General features: G+C 41.7%; 1 protein-coding gene and 1 long non-coding RNA gene across 2 annotated transcripts in view; both read left to right on the plus strand.

Annotated features, from left to right (window-relative positions):
• Positions 1-20,622, plus strand: part of LOC115459093 (mucin-5AC-like) — a gene marked incomplete at its 5' end in the record, with an annotated part of 101,624 nt that extends 81,002 nt beyond the window's left edge. Inside the window, 8 exons of the mRNA XM_030188959.1 lie at positions 1,834-1,866; positions 3,558-3,587; positions 5,786-5,815; positions 7,512-7,541; positions 9,658-9,690; positions 18,694-18,720; positions 19,911-19,928; positions 20,576-20,622. Coding sequence (XP_030044819.1) covers positions 1,834-1,866; positions 3,558-3,587; positions 5,786-5,815; positions 7,512-7,541; positions 9,658-9,690; positions 18,694-18,720; positions 19,911-19,928; positions 20,576-20,622 — 248 coding nt within the window. The remainder of the gene's footprint in view (positions 1-1,833; positions 1,867-3,557; positions 3,588-5,785; positions 5,816-7,511; positions 7,542-9,657; positions 9,691-18,693; positions 18,721-19,910; positions 19,929-20,575) is intronic.
• Positions 20,623-24,979: 4,357 nt separating this feature from the next.
• On the plus strand, positions 24,980-25,327 carry LOC115459095. The gene is made up of 3 exons (XR_003940203.1): positions 24,980-25,014; positions 25,120-25,152; positions 25,304-25,327. It is a non-coding gene; the product is annotated as an uncharacterized LOC115459095 (long non-coding RNA).
• The last annotated feature ends 250 nt before the right edge of the window (positions 25,328-25,577 follow it).

Genomic DNA, 25,577 nt, shown 5'->3' on the forward strand with positions numbered 1-25,577 from the left:
TGGAACTGGGATGAAGAGTGGACTCAGCAAGAAGTGCCACTTGGACAGAACTCCGAGGCTTGGCTGGAAGCACCACTCGGACTGGACTCGGAGGCTCAGTTAGAAACGCCACTCGGACTGGACTCAGAGGCTTGACTTAGTAGTTTCCTGTGCCAATGGGCATAGAATAGGTGTGCCTGCACTAATTGGGTAGCGTTGACATATTACTCTGCTACCTGATTAGCACGGGAGTTCTCTAAACGCGAGACGCTGACCGGAGCTTAACTCAACGATATAGCTTGAACGGCACCTTGAACGGGATACATTTTTATGTGAAACAAGATTTTCTGTATGGTGAAAAGATTCCTGATGCAGGCCTGACAGGCCGAAACACAGCTGTGTCAAGTCTCAATCACCTACCCCTTTTTAATTTAAATTTTTATAATCAATAAAATGTTTTAAATATTGATTTCTGCAGGTCGTCTTTTTTCACTTTCAATTTTAGTCATCTTCGCTGTTTTTTGTTGTTTTATCTGTTTTCTGCGAAGACTGGTTTCTTCTGTTTTTTTGTACTAATACCCAGCTCCATGACACCAGTATGCAGGTCCCTGGAGCAGTTTTTAGTGGGTGCAGTGCACTTCAGACAGGTGGACCCAGGCCCATCCCCCCCCTACCTGCTACACTTCTGGTGGTAAATGGGAGCCCTCCAAAACCCACCACAAACCCACTGTACCCACATGTAGGTGCCCCCTTTCACCCCTTAGGGCTATGGTAGTGATGTACAGTTGTGGGCAGTTTTTTTTTGGGGGGGGGGGGGTTGGGGGGCTCAGCACCCAAGGTAAGGGAGCTATGTACTGGAAGCCATTTCTGAAGTCCACTGCAGTGCCCCCTAGGGTGCCCGGTTGGTGTCCTGGCATGTGAGAGAGACCAGTACACTACAAATCCTGGCTCCTCCCACAACCAAATGCCTTGGATTTGCCTGGGTTTGAAATGGCCGGTTTCAGTTTCCATTATCGCTGAAAATCGATGCTGGCCATCTCTGACATTTGGTCGGCCCCAACCGTATTATCGAAACGAAAGATGGCCACCCATCTCGTTCGATAATACGGTTCGTCCCGCCCCATCGCACCGATGTTCTCTGAGATGGCCGGTCGCATTCGATTATGCCCCTGCAAGTGACCTGTGACTCTATACTCCTTTATTTTTTCCTGATTTCCTCCTCTCCTCTTATTATTGTGGTCTAAGAAGAATTGAAATATTTTCTTTAAATGTATAATTTTCTCCTTTAGTTAGCTATTAATCGATTTTCTTTTAGCAAGTGTATTTCTATAATTTGATAAATAATAAAAAATACTTTCCCATACTCTGCACATTTCACTGGGATGGTGTTAACTATTCCTGATGAACATCTATTTTCTAGATATTTCACTACATTCTTCTTCTGTTGCTGGAAGACACCAAGGGGCCTTTTTACTAGGGGCACTACAGTGGGATGCGCTGAGGTCCCATGGTAGTTTCCTGTGCCAATGGGCGTAGAATAGGTGTGCCTGCGCTAATTGGGTAGCGTTGACATATTACTGTGCTACCTGATTAGCACAGGAGTAGCGCAGGAGCCCTTACCGCATCCTATATAGCAGTAATGGCTATGCACTATTGGGGAAATAAGCACATGGCCATTACAAAATAAGTATGGCAGAGTGGCCATTTTACCACCTTGTTAAAAGTGGCCGCAGTATGCGGAAAACTCATGCACTGACACCAGCACTATTCACTTTTAGCATGGCTTGGCAAAAGGATCCCCCTAATCTTGTGTTCTGATTACATTTTTAATCTTATTGTCTCTGATTTTTATAGGATCAGGCATCACAGGACTAACTGAAAAACCAGGTACTTTCAATTTATCTCTCAGGAATCGTTATCTCTTCTCTTTCTTCTTAATAGTTCCAATGGTTATACTTAGGTAAACTTAGTTGAAGCGGTTCATTCCAAATAGAATTTTTGAAAAGCAAACCTTCTGATTTTCTCTCACAACAGATAACCATGTATAGAGCTTCAGCCTCAGATATTTTCATTTTCATTTTTGATTTCTTTTCAAATGCTGTTATCTGACTGCAAATCAAGAATGTTAAACTATAATAATGAATACATTTTTGATTAAAACTCTATCTGCTTAGACATCTCTTTTCTAAATTCACCAATGAGTTCAGGAATGACCACAGCAAATAATTCTATATCTGTGTCAGATTATATGGAAACACCATATTCAAGGCCAGCTGAAGGGGTTGTGGCAGCCAGAGCCAAATTTTGCTTTGGTGCCACTATCTTGGGCCAGTCCTCTGGTATGAACCATGCAGATATTTGGGACTCAGTGGCAGCTCTAAGCAATCTGCCTCTAGAAGTAAGGGTGAGCTGATGTAACCTTCCCCCACCAAGGTACCAAAATTTGGGGGGCGTCTCAAAGCTCCAGTCAGGGAGCAAGCAGGTCACCTCACTGAGAACACTGAGCAGGTGGTTTTCCCCAAGAAAAAAAAAAAGCAACATTCCCCCAGGCTAATTTTGAAAGGCACTTGGACAGTCACATAGCACCAGCTGCTTATGCACCTTTGTGTAACTATTTTTGGCAAAAGTATACATAGAGCTTCGTATGTCAGGAATATGGGGCATAGAAGGGGAAGTACCAGGGCTAGTACTGCGAGGCTTCTGCTAGAGATCGCAGCAGCGATTTTGCTGTAGCTACCACAACGAGCAGCAGTGAGTGGGCATAGCTCCAGTCCATAAGACCTCACTGGACCACCAGGCATTTAAAAAGTAGGCCCAGGAGACCACAGGGGTGGGAGTTGGGGGGAGGGGCTCAGCTGGCCCTTATCTATTTCCAGGGTGGGGTCATGTGGAAGGAGGATTGGGAAGAGCAAAGGATATCTTATGTGGGTCCTGGAAAAATATTCAACCGAGGCCCATATAAGTGTCTTATTTGGATACTGGCTGAATATCAGGCTGGGCTCATAGAAGTCCCGGCAGATTCCTTATCTTGAATTATCCCCCAATATTCAATGCCAGTGCCCGGACATTGCCTGGCATTGAATAGCCAGGGCTAAATCTGTCTGTAGCAGTCAGAGTTTAAAAAAAAAAAAGGATGACTACCAGAGGCTGAACATAGTACCTGACAGTTTATGACACCAAAATGAAATTATTATAACTACTTGAATTTTGGTGTTATAAATTGCATTGTGGCTCTCACTTTTTCTTTTAGAATATATATTCTGCATGTTATGGTATGCAAGAGAGTAGATTCCAGATGAACATCGATCCTTTAGATGTTTCACTAAATTCTTCTTCTATTACTGGAAAACACCTAGGGCCCTGTTTACTAAGCAGGGCCAAGGGCGCTCTAGCGTTTTTAGCATGCATTAAACGCTAAAGGCACCCATAGGAATATATGGGTGTCTCTAGTATTTAGCGCATTATAATTTTAGGTGCACGCTAAAAACACTAGCACATCTTAGTAAACAGGGCCTCTAATCTTTTCTAAACATGTGTTTTGATTCAACTTATAATCTAATTACCTCTGATTTTCATAGGAGCAGAAACCAAATTTGTAACTACATCAGGTAATTTCAATTTATATCTCAGGATCCTTTTTCCTTCTTCCTCATAATTCTGATAGTTATGCTTAGCTAAACTAAGGGCCCTTTTAATAAGCAGCACTAAGGGTGAGCTAGCGTTTTTAGTGCATGCTAAATGCTAAAGACACTATGGGGTGTCTCTAGCATTTAGCATGCACTAAAAAAGCTAGTGTGTCTTAGTAAACAGGGCCCTTAAAGAGGTAAATTTTTAAAAGAATTTTTGAAATATAAATGTTATGATTTTTTTTCACAACAAAGAACCATGTATGGATAATCAACCTCAGGTATTTTCATTTCCATTTCTGATTTGCTGTCAAATCTTTAGTTCTCTGACTGCAAATCAGGAGGTAATGATAAATTATAATAAGGAATACATTTTGATTAAAATTCTATATGCTTACACATCTGTTTTGTATAGATTCACCAACCAGTTCAGAAACTATCACAGCAAGTAATTCTACATCTTGATCAGATTATTTGTAAACTCCAGATATAGGCTTGACTCAAGGGGTTGTGACATTCTGAGTTAACTTTTGCTTTTTGCCCCTGTCTTTGTGGCAATCTTCTGGTATGAACCACAGAGATATTTGGGACTCAGTGGCACCTCAAGGCAATCCGCTGCCTGAGGTGAGGGATGAGCTGATGCACCCTCTCCCCCACCAAGGCATCCAAAATTGAGTGGGCGTACTCAGAGCTCCAGTCAGGGAGCAAGGGGTCCCTTCATTCAGAACACTGGTCAAGTGGTTGTCTGAAGTAAAAAAGAAAACAATAGATTCCCAGGCTATATAGGAGTCAGTTTTTAAAAGGTACTTACATGGTGAGCATAGTACCAAAATTTCAATAACTTTATGAAACCATTTTAGGAAAAGTACACATAGAGCATCATATGTCAGGAAAATAGGGCATGGAAGAGGAAGTTCCAGGGTGGCACCAAATACACATGTAGGACTAGATTCTATATGTCATGGCTAAAATATCAGTGCTGACAAGAAATAAGCCTAAGTGTATTCTATAAAATATGCCTTAATTTAGGCGTGCTTTATAGAATAAGACTACATTTCCATGCAGTTTATAGAATACTAGTAAAAAAGGCCCGTTTCTGACACAAATGAATGGGCGCTAGCAAGGTTTTACTCGGAGTGTGTATGTTTGAGAGAGAGTGTGTGTGAGAGATGGAGTATGTGTGTCAGAGAAAGAATGAGAGAGAGAAAGAGACAGAGTGTGTGTGTGTGTGTGTGTTTGTGTGAGAGAGAGTGTGTGTGGGAGACAGAGTGTCTATGTGTGTGAGACTGTGTGTGTGTGACAGAGAGATAGAGTGTGATAGACAGAGAGTGTGTCAGAGAGAGTGTACGTGAGAGACAGTGAGTGAGTGGGTGTGTGCCCCCACCCCCCCTCTTGCAGGGGCCCCCCTCCCCACCCCCACCTCTCTGGTCTCAGGACCCCCTCCCCACCTCCCTCTCCCCTCCAGCCATCCATGTCCAGCGACCCTCCTCTCCCCCTGCCCCCCCTGCAGCCACCCATGTCCAGCGACCCTCCCCTCCCCCTCCCCCTCTGGCGCATCAAACCTCCTCGCCACCTGCAGCTGCCACTAGTAACGCTGTCCGGCCGCTGCTGCTTCTCCTGTTGAGCAGCAGCAGTTGCTACAAAAAGCAAAAAATGTTTTTAAACCTCAAACGCAGCACCGTAGACAGCCATCAGGCATTGGCTGTCGGCTCTGCAGCCGCTCCTTCTCTTGCCTCTCACATTGCTGTGCTCCTCCGGGGTCTTACTCCAGGGGCAGTGACATGGAGGCGAGACGAGAAGCGGCTGCAGAGCCGACAGCCAATGCCTGATGGCTGTCTATGGTGCCACGTTTGAGGTTTAAAAACATTTATTTTTTTTTCTTTTTGTAGCGGCTGCTGCTGCTCAACAGGAGAAGCAGTAGTGGCCGGATGAACACGCCTAACTTCTAGATATTTTACTAAGGGCTTCTTTTATCAAGCCGCACCAGCGGTTTCCGCGCAGCAATGCTGACAAAGCCCATTCAAAGTGAATGGACTTCGTCAGCATTACCACACCAGGGACCGCTAGCGTGGCTTGATAAAAGAAACCCTAAATTCTTCTTCTTTTACTGGAAAACACCTTAATCTTTTCAAAGCATGTTCTAACTACAATTATGATCTTATTTTCTCTGATTTCCACAGGACCAACCACGAAAGGATTAACTTCAACAGGTAATTTCAATTTATATCTGATGATCCTTTCCCCCTTCTCTTTCTTACTCATAATCCTGATGATTATGCTTATCTAAGCTTAGCTAAAGAGGTTAATTCCAGATAGCACTTTTGGAATGTAAATCTTCTGATTTTTTTCACAACAACCAACCATGTGTAGAGTTTCAGCCTGAGATATTTTTATTTCCATTTCTGATGATTTATCTGACTGCAAATCAGGAGGTAATATTAAATTATGTAAGGAATACATTTTCATTAAAATTCTGTAAGTCTTTATATCTGTTTTATACAGATTCAACAACCAGTTCAGGAACTACCACAGCAAGGAATTCTGGGGGTCTTTTACTAAAGGTTAGCTCGAGTTATCTGCAGCAGGACCCATTTTTTCCTATGGGCCCTGCTGCATATAACTCTAGCTAATCTTTAGTAAAAGACCCTCTCTATTTGTTGATCAGATTATCTGTAAACACTATATATAGGAGGGGGCAACTTGAGCCAACTTTTGTTTTGATGCCGCCTCCATATTGAGTCCAGTCTTCTGGACTAAAAAAACACACAGATATTTGGAACTCAGTGGCAGCTCAAGGCATTCTGCTGCCTGCTGTGAGGGATTAGCAGATGAAACAGTTCCCTAACAAGGCACCCAAAAAAAAGGTGGACATACTCAAGCTCCAGTCAGGGAGCGAGTGGTCCCCTCACCCAGAACACTTGTCAAATGGCTGTTCCAAGAACAAAGAATGTAACGTATTCCCAAGCTATGTAGGAGTCAGTTTACAAAAGGCACTTGAGCGGTCAGCATAAGGCCAAATTTCCAAATAGCATTGTGTAAACACGTGTGACAAAAGTAAAGATCGAATTTCTTATGGGACATGGCAGGAGCAGTTCCAGGGTAGCACAAGTACACATATATTCTACACATTTTGGCACCAATATTTAGCACTTATCCATGTACCTTAAACATTTGGCCTGACCTTGGGCAGCACCAAATACTCATATACTCTACACATGTAGGCTTATTCATCACCTACACAACAAGGAAGAACTAACCCTTGCAAAAAAACAAATAGGATCACAAACAGCAAAGGTGACAAAAAAGCCCCAAACCAAATGGTGCAGTACAGACATTTATTGGTAGGTATCAATGACTCAACACGAGCCATGTTTCAGCCATAAGGCCTGCCTCCGGAGTCAATACCAGCAATTGCACAATGGTATATAATCTTGTAATGAACATGAACAACTGTGCATCGAAGATATCCTGCCTAATGGTAGTGCTGTGTAAATTCACCAACCAATTCAGGATCTACCACAGCAAGTAATTCTATATAACAGTTTATAACACCAACTGCATGAATATTGGTGTTATAAACTGCTCTGCGATTCTCACTTTTTTCTTTTTGAACACATATTCTGTACAGTACGGTACAAAATAGAGTGGATTCCAGATGAACGCACCTAACTTCTAGATATTTTACTAAGGGCTTCTTTTATCAAGCCGCACTAGCGGTTCCCGCGTAGTAATGCTGACAAAGCCCATTCAAAGTGAATGGACTTCGTCAGCATTACCACACCAGGGACCGCTAGCGTGGCTTGATAAAAGAAACCCTAAATTCTTCTTCTTTTACTGGAAAACACCTAATCTTTTCAAAGCATGTTCTAACTACAATTATGATCTTATTTTCTCTGATTTCCACAGGACCAACCACGAAAGGATTAACTTCAACAGGTAATTTCAATTTATATCTGATGATCCTTTCCCCCTTCTCTTTCTTACTCATAATCCTGATGATTATGCTTATCTAAGCTTAGCTAAAGAGGTTAATTCCAGATAGCACTTTTGGAATGTAAATCTTCTGATTTTTTTCACAACAACCAACCATGTGTAGAGTTTCAGCCTGAGATATTTTTATTTCCATTTCTGATGATTTATCTGACTGCAAATCAGGAGGTAATATTAAATTATGTAAGGAATACATTTTCATTAAAATTCTGTAAGTCTTTATATCTGTTTTATACAGATTCAACAACCAGTTCAGGAACTACCACAGCAAGGAATTCTGGGGGTCTTTTACTAAAGGTTAGCTCGAGTTATCTGCAGCAGGACCCATTTTATTCCTATGGGCCCTGCTGCATATAACTCTAGCTAATCTTTAGTAAAAGACCCCCTCTATTTGTTGATCAGATTATCTGTAAACACTATATATAGGAGGGGGCAACCTGAGCCAACTTTTGCTTTGGTGCCCCCTCCATATTGAGTCCAGTCTTCTGGACTAAAAAAACACACAGATATTTGGAACTCAGTGGCAGCTCAAGGCATTCTGCTGCCTGCTGTGAGGGATTAGCAGATGAAACAGTTCCCTAACAAGGCACCCAAAAAAAGGTGGACATACTCAAGCTCCAGTCAGGGAGCGAGGGGTCCCCTCACCCAGAACACTTGTCAAATGGCTGTTCCAAGAACAAAGAATGTAACGTATTCCCAAGCTATGTAGGAGTCAGTTTACAAAAGGCACTTGAGCAGTCAGCATAAGGCCAAATTTCCAAATAGCTTTGTGTAAACACGTGTGACAAAAGTACAGATAGAATTTCATATGGGACATGGCAGGAGCAGTTCCAGGGTAACACAAGTACACATATATTCTACACATTGTGGCACCAATATGTAGCACTTATCCATGTACCTTAAACATTTGGCCTGACCATGGGCAGCACCAAATACTCATATACTCTACCCATGTAGGCTTATTCATCACCTACACAACAAGGAAGAACTAACCCTTGTAAAAAACAAATAGGAACACAAACAGCAAAGGTGACAAAAAAAGCCCCAAATCAAATGATGCAGTGCAGACATTTATTGGTAGGTATCCATGACTCAACACGAGCCATGTTTCAGCCATAAGGCCTGCCTCCGGAGTCAATACCAGCAATTGCACAATGGTATATAATCTTGTAACGAACATGAACAACTGTGCATCGAAGATATCCTACCTAATGGTAGTGCTGCAAAACAGCTCTATTTTCCACCTATTGGGTCATTGATACCTACCAATAATTTCCTACACCACACCATTTGCTGTTTATATTCAGCACCTACACATGTAGCTTAAATGTTTGGCCTAGATATGGCAAAATCAGATATAACCTAAAGCAACAAATAATCCCAACGAATAAGTTACACATGAAAGTGCTAGATAATGGCACATAAATGTGTAGAGTACATTTGTAAATGCATATGTGGCTTCCATGAGTATTTTCAGCGGCATGAAGTGTACATGCAATGCCACTGGAAATACAGCTAAACTATAGATGTACTTACATGTATATATTGACCTCATAATAAAAAAAAATCTCCACAGTGTCATTTATATGTTCTAAAATTCATAGCACTTTAATTATGTAGATTGTTACTGTAATAGGAAATATTCCATACTCCATTAGTTGGGAGCAAAGACCAGTGGCCAGACAGACTTCTACGGACTCTGTCTCACAAATAGGAAAAGACAGATGAAGCTTGTCCGCATATTGTATATCACTTTAATATCATAAGCTATGAGTGAGGGTACTGGGTATCTCAAGGGGGAAGGGAAGACATCTTACTGTTCAAATTAGCAAGTTAAATACTATTAGCAATACATTTGATATAAATGTATATTGTGCCATGACTGCATTATATTTAAGTGTGTATATGTGGTTGGCATGATGACATACAGTATGGTACTGAAGAGGGTGGATTTCACATGAACATGCCATTGCCTATCCACTAAAGTCTTCTTCTACTGGAAAAAGTCTAACCCTTTTAAAACATACTGATTAAAATTATAATCTGTTTTTCATTGCCATAGGACCAAAAATCACCACAGCAGTAACTACACCAGGTAATTACAATTTATCAGGATCCTTTCTCTTTCCTCACTGTTTGTCATAATTCCAATGGTTGTGCTTAGCTGGGCTTAGTTAAAAAAGTTAATTTCAAGTAGACATTTTGAAATGTAAACTTTTTGATTTTCTCACAACAAACAAACATGTATGGATATTGAGCCTCAGGTATTTTCATTTCCATTTCTGATTTGTTCTCAAATTCTCAGTTATCTGACTGCAAATCAAGAAGTAATATTAAATTTTAATAAGGAATTCATTTTGATTAAATTTCTAAGGGATTGATATTAAAAAAGGTTTAAGCTAGATTAGGGATGAGCCGGGGGAAGGGCAGAGTTAGGACAGACTACCAATTTAGGGGGTCTTTTACTAAATCGTAGCTTGAATTATCTGCAGCAGTGCCCATAGGAATAAAATGGGTCTTGCTGCAGATAACTCAAGCTAAGCTTTAGTAAAAGAACCCCTTAGTTGGCTAGCAAGTCAGTTCGATAACTGGTTAATTAACCACATAAAGTTAGGACAGCAAAACAGCTGTCCTAACTTTGGGGCCCTTTTACTAAACCACGGCAAAGAGTGGCTCGCGGCAGTGCGAGTGCATCTTTTAGGTGCATGCTGGGCCACGTTTTGCCACATCTCGGAAAAAAGTCCTTTTTTAAGCGGCCAGAAAATGGACTTGCGGCTAAATAAAAACCAGTGCACGTCCATTTTCGACCTGAGAACTTACCTCCACCCATTGACTTAGCGTTATGGTCTCACGTGCTACCCAGGCGGTAAGCATGAGGCACGCACACCGCTGTTTACCGCTGGGTAAGCACCACATGGTAGAAAATAGAAAATATTTTCTACTGCGTGTTTTCAATGCATGCCAAGTTCAGAATTACTGCCCAGGGCATGTGGTAACCGGGCGGTAATGTTGATTTGGCATGTGCTAGACGCGCGTAGGGCCATACCCACCTTTGTAAAAGGGCCCCTTTATGCAGTGAGTTAACCTGGCACTGGTTTGAATATCAGCTAGTGCTAGGTTAACTTTCAAGTTAGTGGACAAATCCAGATATTCAATGCCGGGAGCTACACATGCCTCTGCATTGAATATCCAGGGTTATTGTATGCTGCTTATCGACGTGGGCTGAATATGGACCCATAAATTCTTAGAAAACGGTTTCTTATAGATTCACCAGCAGTTCAGGAACTATCACAGCTAGTAATTGTGCATCTTGATCAGATTATCAGTAGACTTCATATGTTTTCTAAAGATACAGAGAGGTTCATTTTCAAAGCACATAGATTTACAAAGTTACAAAGGTTACTATGGAACTTTCTAAGTCTAAGTGCTTTGAAAAAGAGCCCCAGAGTGTACTACCTATAGGCCCCTTTTACAAAACAGCGATAAGCCCAACGCAGGCTTACCACTCGCCCCAGCATGCGTCATATCTGACGCTACAAAAGTGTTTTTATTTTTGTTGGGCCAGTGTGTATCTGGCAATAATCGGGCAGTGACGCACGCTGCCTAGTTACCACTGGGTTAGCACGGGAGCCCTTACCCACCACCTCAATGGTTGGCGGTAAAAGCTCCCCCCACAAAATGGCCGCGTGGCAAGTGCTTCATATGCTGCACAGCCATTTCCTAAAAAAAGGAAAGACCTGCCTTTTACCCGTCGCAGTAAAAGGGAGCCTCGATACGCATCAAAAACACATGCCTTATGTCTTTTAATGCAATTTACATTTTTAAAACAATAAATGCTGTATAGAAATTCCATTCATGAGAAATTACAACTACAGGAAATTTTAGTTTTTCTTCTAGTTTATCTTTTCATTTTCCTCTATTGCATCATAATTAAGATCAGAGAAAGAGAATGCATGAAAAAATTTCAGAATGTTAATCTTCATGTAGTGTCACATTGAAAGGTCCCTACCATGAATTTAACAAGTGGATAACGATCTTCCTACCAATTTGAAGTCTTCAGCTAAATCAAAATGGATCTGTAGTAAACTCTATCACACCTTTTATCAGTAAGGAAATAAGAAATAAGTCCCAGGGCTGGCCAGGTCCCTCTTCTTAGTACCTCACACACTCAGGGTGAGGAAGAAAAATAAATATATGTTCTCATGCAGGAACAGTACCTTAAGAGACAGCCAGCCTCTTTCTCCTCATGTAATTTTTATATGGACTAACTTTATTTTCCACCTTCTTCTAATAGTGAACTATATAGTGGGCAGTTCTTTATGCAAATTAGCTCTACCTCTGTTTGACTGGAGCTAGGGAATATGCTGCTCAGGTCATCTCAGCAAACACTCCTCTCACAGTTGAGTTTAATTATCCTCTTTATCCTCCCTAGTCTCTCTCTCTCTCTCTCTCTCTCTCTCTCTCTCTCTCTCTCTCTCTCTGACTCTCACCAGGAGACACAGATAATGACAACAATGGGATTTTTTACCTTAATTAACCCTTTAGTGTCCAATGTTCCCATCAATCTGTTCCCATGTGGCTTATTACAGGAACATTGGACACTAAAGGGTCCAAAACAAGAACAAGGCTGCCTCCTTGTCACTGACTTGAGCTTAGCCTTCAAGAGCCTCCACACCCTGGATGACCACACCCTCTTCAACATTTTTAACCACTTTGGTTCTTATCCTCCACCCCCTGTTGTTAAACAAAAACCAGTAGTAGGTATTGTAATCCAAATCAAAGGACAAACAAAATACCAGCCAATTCACTCTGCTAGCTTCCCTCATCAGTTTGTCTTTAAGTTTGCACAAACAGCGCCTTATTCATTCCCTTTCTTTGATTCTAGGCTAACAAGCTTCCTTCCTAGAGCTTTTCTGCCATTGTCCTTTCTTGTCCTGTACTTCTCACAAGTTGTGGGCTCCTCCCCCTTCACTCATCCAGGGAGGTTTATATGCTGCACCGGGGAACTAACTGTCAGGTTCTCAGGTTCAGAGCCCGCGGAGCTGGGCTCTGGAGCAAACGTGAGCCCTTGGGCTGCTGACGAGGAGCGACAGCAGCAGGCAAAACCCACCAACCAACACTGGGTAAGCACACCGGCAGGGACTGCAGGCACTTCCCAGCGAACCGGAACACACGGACTGGAATCCCCCGGACTGGAGGACACAGGACTGGAACACTGGACTGCAATCCCCCGGACTGGAACACACACCGGACCGGAACACACTGGACTGGAGCACACTGGACTGGTCCCCCGGACTGGAGGACACAGGACTGGAACACGGGACTGGCGCACACTGGACTGGTCCACACAGCTTCACCTGCACTTAGCTACTAAGCCCCCCAAGAGTTGAGCTCATGGATTCGAGTAGCCGGCAGGACTTACTGGATGACACAGGGACCAGGACTAGAACAAGCTGTAACTGAAGTGCACCTAACTCCTAAATTGACCAAAAGTGTTCCTAAGCCCAGCACCAACAGAGAAAGCTCCTAAGCCCTCCACTAACAGGAGTGCTCCCAACAGAAACTAACAGGGGTGCCCCTACGCCCTACACTAACAGAAGTGCAGAGAAACCACAAGGGAAAAGGAAGGGAAGACAAATGCCAGACCTAACACTGGTACTTCCTAAGCACCAAGCTGCAGCAGCTAAACATGGGTTATGAGGAAAGCGGGGCAAGCACAAGGAAACAAGCAGGAAAGCCAAATACCCCAACAACAAAAGGTGCTTCCTAAACCCTTACTCACAAGGGAGCTCCCAGCACCAAACTCCAGCACTGCACTAACAGCAGTGCTACTCACCGTAACAAAAGGGAAAAACAGGGAAGTCAAACACACAAGTCTCAAGTGCACACTGCACTAAACTAACCTGGACCTAAAGCAAGTAGCCAGAAGCAAACGTTGCGAAGGCCCTGAAGGAAAGAACCCACTTCCTTATCAAGGCCCTCCCTGATGATGTCACACTCCCTAGACCCAGGCAACAGCACACTAACCCAGAGAGCACACTGAAAACCATAGAGGCCCAACCCACACCAATGCAACACCGTGAAACACTTGAAGCCAGTACACCCAAAGAGAGTTAGAGCAACTCAGACTACCCACACAGGTGCAGTATAGTGAAACAATTAGAGCCCTGCTGCTGGAAGCTGCCAGCACAGAGAGACAGAGCCAGCTCAGAAAGGACAAACAAAGAAACAGAAGCCAGCTAAGAAGCTGACCCCCAGGAAAGAGGTAAGTTTGAGAGGGGTTCAGACCCCAATCATAACACTAACACTTCCCTCCCCCAGCTCATCTGGGCCACTCAGCTGGCTAATCCCCAGGTCATGTGGTTAGGCTGCCTGAATGTGAACTTAACTCTACCCAGTCTTGCTCCATGTACATAGCTAGCTTGCATGCCTTAGATACCAGAGTAGTGCATTCTTCCTCTACCCAATATTTAAAATGACATTCATGTTCCTTTTCTTTGAACCTCAGCTTCCTTCTTGGGCTCCATGGCTGTCCTGTGGCAGGTTTGGCACACTGTCACAGTACTCTACCCAAATTCGTTCCTACTGCATTTTTCAGACACCTTTTGAATAATAACTTTCCATGTGTTCATATATGTCAGTACTTGGCTTTTAAATCGTGGCACCCTTTTTATAGAATTACCCTGTCAGTGTGTTCTAATTCTTGTGTTAACCGATGGATTCAGTAAATGGCGCTGAAACATTCAGCCTTATCTATATACGTAGTACAATACAAGGAATTAACAGTTAACACAGTAGATAAGGTAGAACAGTTAATGACACTGGATTAGGTGAAATTAAGGGCCCCCTTTACAAAGGCATACTAGCATTTTTAATACGCGTTAAAAATCAGCATGCACTAAACACTAAGACACCCATTATGTTCCTATGGACATCTTAGCATTTAGCACATGTGAATTTTTAGCACGTGCTAAAAACTCTAGTGCGCCTTTGTAAAAGACTACCTAAATGAATTCACATTATCTACAATGCAGTTTATGCATAGTCAGTGCATTGGGACTGTGCTAACTGTGTGGAAAGATGTTGGAACAGTCCCTCAACAGTTAACATAGTTCTGAATATACCATTGAAAAGGGGGGTCTGTGTCAATCTGATGAAATGTATTTATTGTTTAAGAATGATAGAAATATTATGCTTTTGATAAATTAAATAAAAAGCTTAAAAAAAGATATGGTATGACACTCAAATTTAATTTACACTTTAGTAACATTAGAAAATACTTCCCTAAGAAACTAGTACTACTGGTCTGAAAAGAAAGTTTTCCAGTAGACTTGCTGAAGGCAGACATATGGCTCTTTTACTAAGCTGAGTCTAGCAGGTAGTCTGGGTTTTACCACACGCTAAACATTAGCTACGGCAAGTGCTAACGATTAATGTGCATTAAAAAAAAATTCAGCGCAGTAAAACAGCACTGCTGGCGGCTTAATGCAGGAAAGGGCAGTGCAAGGGCACCTCAGGGGCAGAAGGAAGGAATGGCTGGGGATGACAGCGAGTGTATGAACTGGTACCATGCACTCGCTATCACAACTACAGATAATACAACTGCACTTAGGGCTTCTTTTACAAAGCTGCACTAGTGAGTCCCATGTGGCAAATGAGAGGAAGCCCTTCTCATTTGCCGCACCGAGAATCAGTAGCGTGGATTTGTGAACGAAGCCCTTAATGCTACCACAAGAAAATTTTCTTATATAGAAGCAAGCCCCTAGTGATACTACCACGAGACTTCTGCAAATAATAATTTACTGCACAAGCTTCACACTGTGCATTATTTTTTGATAACGATGCACGGTAAATACAAATCTGATCTGCACTTTAGTAAAAGGGTCCCATAGTATAGAAATTCACGGAAACAGTAGTAGCTAAGACCAAAGAGTTAGGAGGGACATTATCAAGGTGAGCCTCTTTGCGATCCTGTAGGTTGCTGACTACCGTGGTAAATTAAAAATGCCTCTTACGAGCCACCTCAGTGTTATTCCAGCTGCCGAAGGAGGAATCAGTCCTCAAAGCCTGGCCTGATGCTTCTGGGCCCGATGTCATTCCCCCAATCCCCTAAGGAAATTCTCCAACACCCCCCCCCCGAAACATGACCCTCTAGTAGTATTCATGAGACTCTGCTAGGGGTGCCATTTTGGAAACAGTACTGGCATCACAGGAGCAACTGGGGATTCTTCCTGCCTTAACACCATTGGACCACCAAGTAATGGGCTTTTATACTCACCATGATGGTGGGGTGCCCTTTGGGGGATGGAGGGATCTCCAACAGATGGAGTTTGGGTTTGGGGGCTATCCACGGAGGGGGTTCAGGGGTTCCCTTGGGCAGGAAGGGATGTTTTCAGAGGGTCGGGGGAATGGTGTCAGGCCCTGGAGTATTGAACCACAGCTTTGAGGTCTGATGTTCATGGCACAGTAAAATAACCCTGGATTTTGGCTGGGGTTATTTCACAGTCATTTTAAGCCCAGAATGCAACTTGTAGTGTGCATCCAGTGCACACCACAAGTCACGTTCTGGTTTTTAAATAGTAATGAGCTGCTTTATGTGCATTTGTATGTTTTGCATTTAATTACTGTGTAACTCGTGGTGACCTAAATATTATCGCAGTAGGGCAAGGTGCATTAAAGTCCTTCATGTCACCTTATGGGGCAAATAATGGGGCCCTTTTACTATGCCGCATAAGCATCTACGTGCACCCAACGTGCACCAAAATGGAGTTACTGTACCACTATCACGTGGCTCTTACAGTAATTTAATTTTTGCCGCACATCCGATACGCGCGGCCGAAAAATAATTTTTATTTTCTGCCATGCATAGTGTAAGCGCGCCAAGTGCCATTTGGCGCGCGTAAGGTCATTACCGCCCAGTTACCGTGTGAGCCTTTACCGCTAGGTCAATGGCTGGCGGTAAGGACTCGGACCCATAATGGACGCGCAGCAATTTTCATTTTGCCGCACATCCATTTTTGGCAAAAATTTTAAAAAGGCCTTTTTTACAGGTGCACTGAAAAATGATTCTGTGCATGCCCAAAACCTGTGCCTACACTACCACAGGCCATTTTTCAGCGCACCTTAGTAAAAGGACCCCAATGTGACATAGGGCCCTAATGCAGCTTGATAACTTATCCCCTTTAATGACTGAATGGAAAGCAGGACAACATCTACAGTGTGCGTACACTCACATCTTGTGTGTGTAAGTGGAGCTTTAAAGTAGCTATAAAGTAGCGCATACATGCTATAGAGTGTAACTGCAAGGATTGGTCATGGAGTGTTGCCAAGTGATGTGTATAACTGATAGAATACTATCAGTTATGCACATTGCATGACACATTTAGATGTGCAAACTTTCACCAGCTATTGACCTGGCGTACGTGTTTGCACCTATAGTTCAGCACACCAATGCAGCTTTATAGGCATGCCTAGATGACACTATATGCTGGTATCATCAATTCTCAGATAAAACAGTTCCAGGCATTATAGAACTCTGCAATTTGGTTGCTCTGTGGGGCCTGGAGTAGGGACCATGTCTCTCTGTTGTATCATAGGTTACATTGGCTTCCTGTTTGTCAGTTTTGGCGGTATATCAAGTCTTAGATAAATAAATAAATAAATATTGCCTGTCAGATTAGTTTTAAGATTTTGTGTTTGACGCATAGAGCATATAATAATAATTCACCATCTTATCCTCCACAGACTGTAATCCCTTACACATCGACTTGGACTTTAAGGTCCTTAGGGGCCTTTTTACTAAGCCGCATATGCGCCTACGCACACCAAATTGGAGTTACTGCCCAATTACCGTGTGGCCCTTGCGGCAATTTCAATTTTGACACGCGTAGCTGCCATGCGTCTGAAAAATATTTTTTAATTTTCTGATGCATGGCAGCTACACGCATCTAGTAAAAATTGATGCACGTAGACCATTACCACCCAGTTACCACGTGAGACCTTACCGCTAGGTCAGTGGCTTGCGGTAAGGTCTCAGACCCAAAATGGATGTGCAGCAATTTTCATTTTGCCGCATGTCCATTTTCGGCAAAAATTTAAAAAAGCATTTTTGTAGGTGCGTTCAAAAATAATTATGTGGGCCCAAAACACGCGTCTACACTACTGCAGGCCATTGTTCAGTGCACCTTAATAAAAGGACCCCTTAGATTCTCATAGACTAGTACTGCCTGACCCTAAGCAGGCCAGATTTGAATACACGGAATGCTGATTTTTTTTTTTTTTTGGGGGGGGGGGGGGCTCCCTGTTTATGGAATGACCTGCCCCCATGTATTCGAAATGAGGAATCTTTTATCAGATTTAAATCTTCTTTGAAGACTCACTTGTTTACGGTAGTTCATGACTCTTGACTGAGGTTTTAATGTCTCAGCTGTACATTTGAATTTTTCTTTTTGTGTTTACATTTCTGATTTGGTGGTTTGCACTGCTGTGTAGAGTCTCTTTCCTGTTTTAAAATGGTGTTCTTTTGAATGATATGTTCTTTTTTAGATTTGTACACTGCTTTGATCTGCTAGTCAGAAAAGGCAGCTTTAGAAATACATAATAAAGATAAATATAAACATTATGGAATTGGCACTCATGTAAGTCGATATGCCAAGTTATAGAATTGCCCCATACTAAATAATGCAGCAGAACGGGAAAATGGGATTACTGCATAAGCCTAATATTCATTATCTACATTTTTTGTTTCTGTCCTGACCCCCAAAGCCCTGCCCGTCCCCTCTTTTCCTGATTCCATGCCTTCCTCTTTTGTTTCCCTTTCTTTTCAGCATCTTCCTTACCTTCTTCCTGCAGCACCACCCTATTTGTGTTAACCCTTTTGATCCTCTCGGGCTCCCTACCTTTTCTGTTTCTGTCCTCTTCTAAACTAGAAAAGACTTTTTCTTGTATACAAGTTGCAACTTTAGATTATTTTCCTTGGTAGTTCTGATTTTTCATTTGTTTGTTCACCATTTGGGAGTTAACATCCAAATACTGTAAGGTAAAGCTTTTTTGAATAAAATTCTAAACTGTAACCCCTCTGTTTTTTTTATTATTCCAGCAGTCACTTCAAAAACTACAATACCAGGTAAAGATTTTTCTTTATCGTACTGTTTTTAAACTCCATGAATTTCATCATAAAATAGAAGGCACTGCAGGTAAAGTTTAACAGTAATTTTAAATAAAGTGTAAATCTGTCTGCATGTTTACTCATAAATCGAGAATAGTGGAACCTATCTACTTCCTTGTAATAAAAATTATTGGTTGGTTATGCTTTATCTGACCCCTTTTAGAGCTTCTATTGACCAGAATTATTTCATTTTCTTGTTTTTTATTTGTGAAAAAAAAAAAGAAATGGTTCACTGCAAATATGTGGCTTACTGAGTCACTGGCTAGAGTGAGAGGGCAGCCAGGGTGGGTAAAAAGCAGGCTCTTTGCTTCTCTACAGGAAGAGACAGAGAGAAAGGCAAGTCTTCCCTTCGATCTTTAGAGTCAGACAGGGAAGAAATTAGATTTTCCCAGGTCCTGCAGGGCTAGAATGGGAGATCCCCTCAGAATCGTGTTGGAATAGAGACAGTTCTTTCAGACCCTCAGTGTTGGCCGGGAATGCAGGCCAGCCTTCTCTGCTTCTTCAGGGCCACACAGGGAGGGAGGCAGACCTTCCTGTGTCTCCTCAAGATGGGAAAAAGATGGAGGCAGGCCTTTCCCTAGCTCTTCAAGGATGGGCAAGTAGGAAAACAGGACATCTGCAACTCCTTGGGGCCACACGAAGGAGGAGTGAGGAGTGAGGGGTAGGAGATCGCTTTAGGTGGCTCCTTAGGGTAGTGAAGTAGTATATCTTTGTCTCTTTGTGGCCAGATGAAGATGTAGAAATGCTATTTGTGGCTCCTTGTACCCAAGCGGGAAGGAAGGCAGGCCTTCCCATGGATACTTGGGGCCAAGCAAGGAGGAATGCAGACTTTTCACTGCCTCCTAAGGAATGAATGGGAAAGAAGGCAGGCCTTCCCATGATTCCTTGGAACTGAGCAGAAATGATTCACACTTTCATACAGTCCCTAATGTTTTTTAAATCAAAGAGGTTTTTATCACTTAAAAATATTATGTTCCTGAAGATGATGAATGAGAGCATAACACAAACTATAAGCTATCACTGTTTGTTCACAAAGAAAATTTTAAAACTTCAAACTCTTTGCATAATCTTTAACTGGACAAGGTATAAGTGTTTCTATTAGTATATTTCAATAAAAATAATATATATCAACCTTCTTCTTTTTATAGGAACAACAACCATTCCAGGTATTACAATATCAGTTAAATTATATATGAAAATAACAGATTGTTTATAAACACTTCCCAGTTACTTCATATTGTACGTAGAAAGAACTTAATATTTCAAAGAATTATCAGGACAATATTCAGTTGCTTCAGTCTGAATTTTTTTTAAACACCACCTGCAGCGGTAAAAAAAATATCTGGATATACAGTGCCACTATTTACAGTAGATAGTGGCTGGTACTGAATATCCAGATAAGGTGGTCTGTTCTGTTACAATCTGGATAAATTCTGAGACTAAGGGGCCCTTTTACTAAGCCGCGTAAGGCTCTACATGCACCCGTGCGCCAAAATGGAGCTATTGCCCGGTTACTGCATGGCTCTTGCGGTAATTTCATTTTTGGCACGCGTCCAATTTGCGCGACCGAAAAATAATTTTCATTTTTGGGCGCGCGTATCGGAAATGCATCAAGTAGCATTTGGCGCGTGTAGGTCATTACTGCACGGTTACCACATAAGACTTTACCGCTAGGTCAATGGCTGGTGGTAAGGTCACACACCCAAAATGGATGCACGGCAATTTTGATTTTTGCCGCACGTTCATTTTCGGCAAAAATGTTTCTGAAACTAGTTCTTTATTTTTTGTTTTGCTCTATTTCCTCATAATTCAGATGGCAACAATTGTATTAAAGTTATTAATCCCAATTCTAATTTCTGAAATTGAAGCAGTCTGAATTTATAGGACAACCACAGGTCATTTCCTTTTCAGTTTGTGATGTTTTTTTCTTTAACATAAGTTATTACCTCACAGTGCATGGAGGAGCATCAAATTACTGGAAGGTAATTTTTTTCTGATAGAAGTTCTAACCTTTAAGTCATTTGCTTTCTATAGGTTCAACAACTCCTTCAGTAACTACTACATCAGGTATGTTTATTTTTTTATCAGACTGCTGGAACGTTTTCTTCATAATATATAATAGGGTCCTTTTACTAAGCTGCATTAGGTGCTGACAAGTGCATATTGCACCAAAATGGCCTAACATGATATGCTCTAATGCAATTCCACATTAGTTTTGAGATATGCGCATGTTAACTGTGTGCTAATTATTTGGGGGGATTTTTTTGAGGGGGGCATGTCAGGGGCAGAGAGGAGGTGTTCCTCCACTAACTGCATGATAACTGGTTTGTGTATGAATAATACGGGAGAGTTTACCATCTACAAAATGGGTAGCATTACTTACTACAAGAATTTGGAATCTGTAGAACTTAATATCAAATTGTAAAAAAATTTTGTTTCCACAATTGTCTTAAGTATCTCAAGGTGCATCTTATGTTATGTAATGAAAAATAGTGGAGAAAAAGACCCCAATCTCTTCGAAGAACACCTCAGTTTGAATGCTCAAAACTTTCATAAACACTGAGGGATCCTCTTAATCATAGGTCTGAAAAAACTCCACTAGTCCCACTAGATACCCTTTTTAAAGATACCAATTTGACTGGAGACAATAAAGTGCTGTTTATAAACACACAGTACTTATCTTGGATGACACTTCATATTCATCGAGTAAATATCCACAAGTAAATGTCCACATGTATCCCAACAGGGGAATCCTATTTTGCCTTGACCTGGCTGCTTCAGGGGACAAAACTGTTTTTAACTATAATCCATCCAAGAACGAAATCTCAGCTGACAAGCATCTCCGCTGGCTCCAAAACTCAAAATGGCAATTAGCTTCTTAAGAACGCCGAGATTTAAACTTCCACGTACATAGCAGAACGTCTAGGCATCTAACATGGCAATTATGCAAATTCACAAAAAGGCTTTCCATTCGATAGCCACATTCAAGCCTTCTGGCGCTACCGTTTGAAGTGTAAATATCCATCTCTGCTCTCTCTGTCTGAGTGATCTTCGTATGTCGCCTCTCCGTTCTGTGATTCTTATTTGCTCCAGTACTATACATCGTAATTCTGAAAACTTATGATTCCTTTCAAGAAAATGAGATACCAAAGGTTCATATGTTTTTTGGGCTTGTATACAATGTCGATGCTCTAAAAGATGAGTCTACAAAGGGCTAGACGTTTGACCGATGTAATATAATTTGCAGGGGCACATCAACAAATATATAACATTTTCAGACACACAGGTGGTTCGGGCTGTTAAAGGATATTTTTTACCAGTATGTACATCCAAAAATTGGTTAGAAATCCACATCACTGAGCATGTTAAGCAGGAGCTGCAGGGGCTATGATAACCCTGTCCTTTTGGTGTCCCCAGTTGTCGATTCCAGACTTCTGCTGCACACAACATATCTCTTAAATTATTGTTTCTTTGAAAGGAAAAAAGAATCCTTAAATCCCGAAAACAAGGGTACACTTTAAGCATTGGTGTATGTTTTTATTGCTTTCTTAGATTATTAGTATGAATATTGTATTTAGTTACAAATGTCAAAGCCTCCTCTGTTTTTCCATTATTTATAGGTCGTTAACAACCATTCTCGATGGTTATGAAAGGCTCTTTTTTTCGCCTTCTTAACTAAAGTTGCTGGATATCCCCTATCTATCAGTTTTTCTTGTAGTACTAAAAATTGGTGCTGATATTCTTCTGTAGATGAACAGATCTTTCTATAGCTTAAAAACTGAGCAAATGGAATATTTGATCTACAATGACTAGGGTGCATGCTAGTATAGTGTAATACTGTATTCCTATCAGTAGGGTTCACATATATTGAAGTTTGTAATATGCCCTTCTCATTCCTAACCCAAATTTCTAAAAAGGGGATACCTACGTAGCTGCTCTGAATATGAAATTTAATGGTACTATGACAACTATTTAATAGGTGTACAAATTGCTCCAATTGTTCTTCCATGCTCTTCCATACCATAAAGATGTCATCTATGTAGCGCCACCAACATAATGCCAACTGAAAAAGAGCTAAAGTGTAAATCCATTTTGTTTCAAACACTCCCATGAACAAGTTAGCAATTGTGGGTGAACAAGCCGCTCCCTTCGACACACCTGTCTTTTGACGACATCTAGATCCCTTTCTTGGTCCGTGACTCCTAACATGGAACCTTGCATGACGTAGCATTATCATTTAGCACACACTAATCGTTAGTCCATGCTGGATCTGTTAATGCGCCTTAGTAAAAGGACTTCTATATTTCATTTCAATATTACCCTAAATATTTCATATTTTCCACATCTGTAACAGTAACTCCAATATCATTTAATATTGGTTTCTGTACCTAGATCTTTTTTTTTCACATGCTTTGCTTGTTCTGAAGTGGTAGAAGAAATGCTGCTCATGTTATTAGTACTTAGGGCCCCTTTTACCAAACAGCAGTAGGGTTACCGCGGGCTTGGCATGCACCAATTCAGCCCTACCGCCGGTTTATCACGGAAGCCCGGCAGTAGTACCAACTCCCACCATGCAGCATTTCCATCGCCAAAAAATGATTTCCCATTGTTTAGCGCCAGCTCAGCACGCGAGTCCTTACCGCCTCCTAAATAGGAGCTGGTAAGAGTTCCCAGCAGAAATGGGCTCAAGATAAGTGTTGCACTTATTGGGGCAGCCATTGCCATTAAAAAAAAAAGTCCTTTTACTGGCGTGGTAAAAGGAGGCCTTGATGAGTACCAAATCCACACACCAACACCACCGCAGGAGTCCTTTTACCACCTCTTGGTAAAAGGATGCTTTAATTAATTGCAATCCATGACATATATATATTTTTTAAATCATTTCTGGGAATCCCTGGAACTTCTGGATCAAGAGAATCAGGTAAACATGTTTTTCCCATTTTCTTGTTTTCAAAGAATAGTGACAATATTGACAATAAAAAGAAAACAACTTTCAGAAAAAGTTCTTTCATTAAATATTACCCTAATCATCCCTATTCTTCACAGTAACCACAACTGGAGTAGAATCTTATCTCACAGCACTTTTAATTTCTGCAGCTGGGTCTTCTTTTCATATGTAATCTGAACCGGTAAACACAGCTCAAGTTATTATTACTTATTCAAAATGAATCACTGATGTGTATGTTTTTTGTACCTCATCTAGGAATTCCTGTATCAACAGTACCAGGTAAAACTATTTTTCTCCATCTTGGTTCTTAGTTAGGGGCCCTTTTACAAATGGGCGGTAAGCCCAATGCAGGCTTACCGCTCGCTAAAAAGGATGTACCAAGTACCACCAGGCTACCACAGCAACCCAGCAGTAGTTCCCACCCCCAGCGCACTGCCATATCCGGTGCTACAAAAATACTTCTATTTTTGTAGCACTGGTGTAGTATACCACGCAGTAATCACCAGGTTAGCGCAGGAGCCCTTACTGCCACCTCAATGGGTGGCGGTAAGGGCTCCCCCCAAAATGGCTGCGTGGCAAGTGTTTCACTTGTTGCACGGCCATTTTATGAAGAAAATAAAGACCTACTTTTACCCACTGCGGTAACAGGGGGCCTCAGTGCACGACAAAAACACACACTGACACCAGCACAGGCCCCTTTTTGCTGCAGCTTGGTAAAAAGGGCCCTTCATTTTTTTTGAAAATTACTTTTACTAAGGAGAGGTAGGCCTAACAAGGGCCTACCACATGCTAAACACACACTACTGTGGCACGCATTGAGGTATGCTCAGATTAATCTGACCTGCTACACTAAGAGGCCCTTTTACGAAATGGCAGTAAGCCCACCAAACAGAAACTACCGCCAGGCTAACGCAGGAGCCTGGCGGTAGTTCCCATCCCAAGCGCTCGCCATTTATGGTATTCGGGCAGCGGTGCGTGCTGCCTGGTGATCGCTAGGTTAAACACCCTCAATGGGTGGTGGTAACTGCTCCCACCTAAAATGACCATGCACTAAGTGTTTCACTTACATCATGGCCATTTCTTAAAAATAAAAAGACAGTCTTTTACCATCTGCGGTAAAAGGGGGTCTCAGCGCACATAAAAAATGCGCTGATGCTAGCGCATGCCCCCTTTTACGGCAGCTTAGAAAAAAGGCCCTTTAATGCTGATCAAGAAATTATTACTTAATCAAAAAGAATCACTGCTGGGCATCTTTTTTCTAAATCCTCTAGGATCCACTGGGATTCCAGCATCAACACTATTAGGTAAACATATTTTTCCCCAATTGAAAATTATTTCCAAATAATTATTTTAAATTATGCAGAAAGAACAACTAGTATCAAAAAATGTTCTTTAACTGTTTTGCACAGGATCAACAGCGGCAACCAAAGCTCAAATATCAGGTAATTTTAATTTCTGTGACTAGTTCTTTTTTATTTTAACGTGCTCTGCTTAATCTGAATTGACAGAAAAAAATGCAGCTTAACCTCTTCATACTTACTCAAAATCACTACCTGATGCATACCTTTTTTTTTCTAATCATATCTCTTATAGAAACTACTGGATCAACAGTACCAGGTAAACATATTTTTTCACTTGTTGCTTTTTGATGTAACCTTTGCCCCCTGTTTACTAAGCTGAGCTAACAGCTGCCACGTGGCAAAGTTGACACAGACCATTCAAAGTGAATGGGGCTTTGTTGGCATTAGTGCATGGCAGCCGCAAGCGCGGCTTAGTAAACATGAGGGTTTATTTGAAAATAATAATGAAATTAGGGACATGTTTGCTAAGGTTCGACAGTGTTTTTAGCATGGGCGACTTTACCATT

The sequence above is a fragment of the Microcaecilia unicolor genome, unplaced genomic scaffold (genome assembly GCF_901765095.1).
Source record: "Microcaecilia unicolor unplaced genomic scaffold, aMicUni1.1, whole genome shotgun sequence".
Taxonomy (NCBI): domain Eukaryota; kingdom Metazoa; phylum Chordata; class Amphibia; order Gymnophiona; family Siphonopidae; genus Microcaecilia; species Microcaecilia unicolor.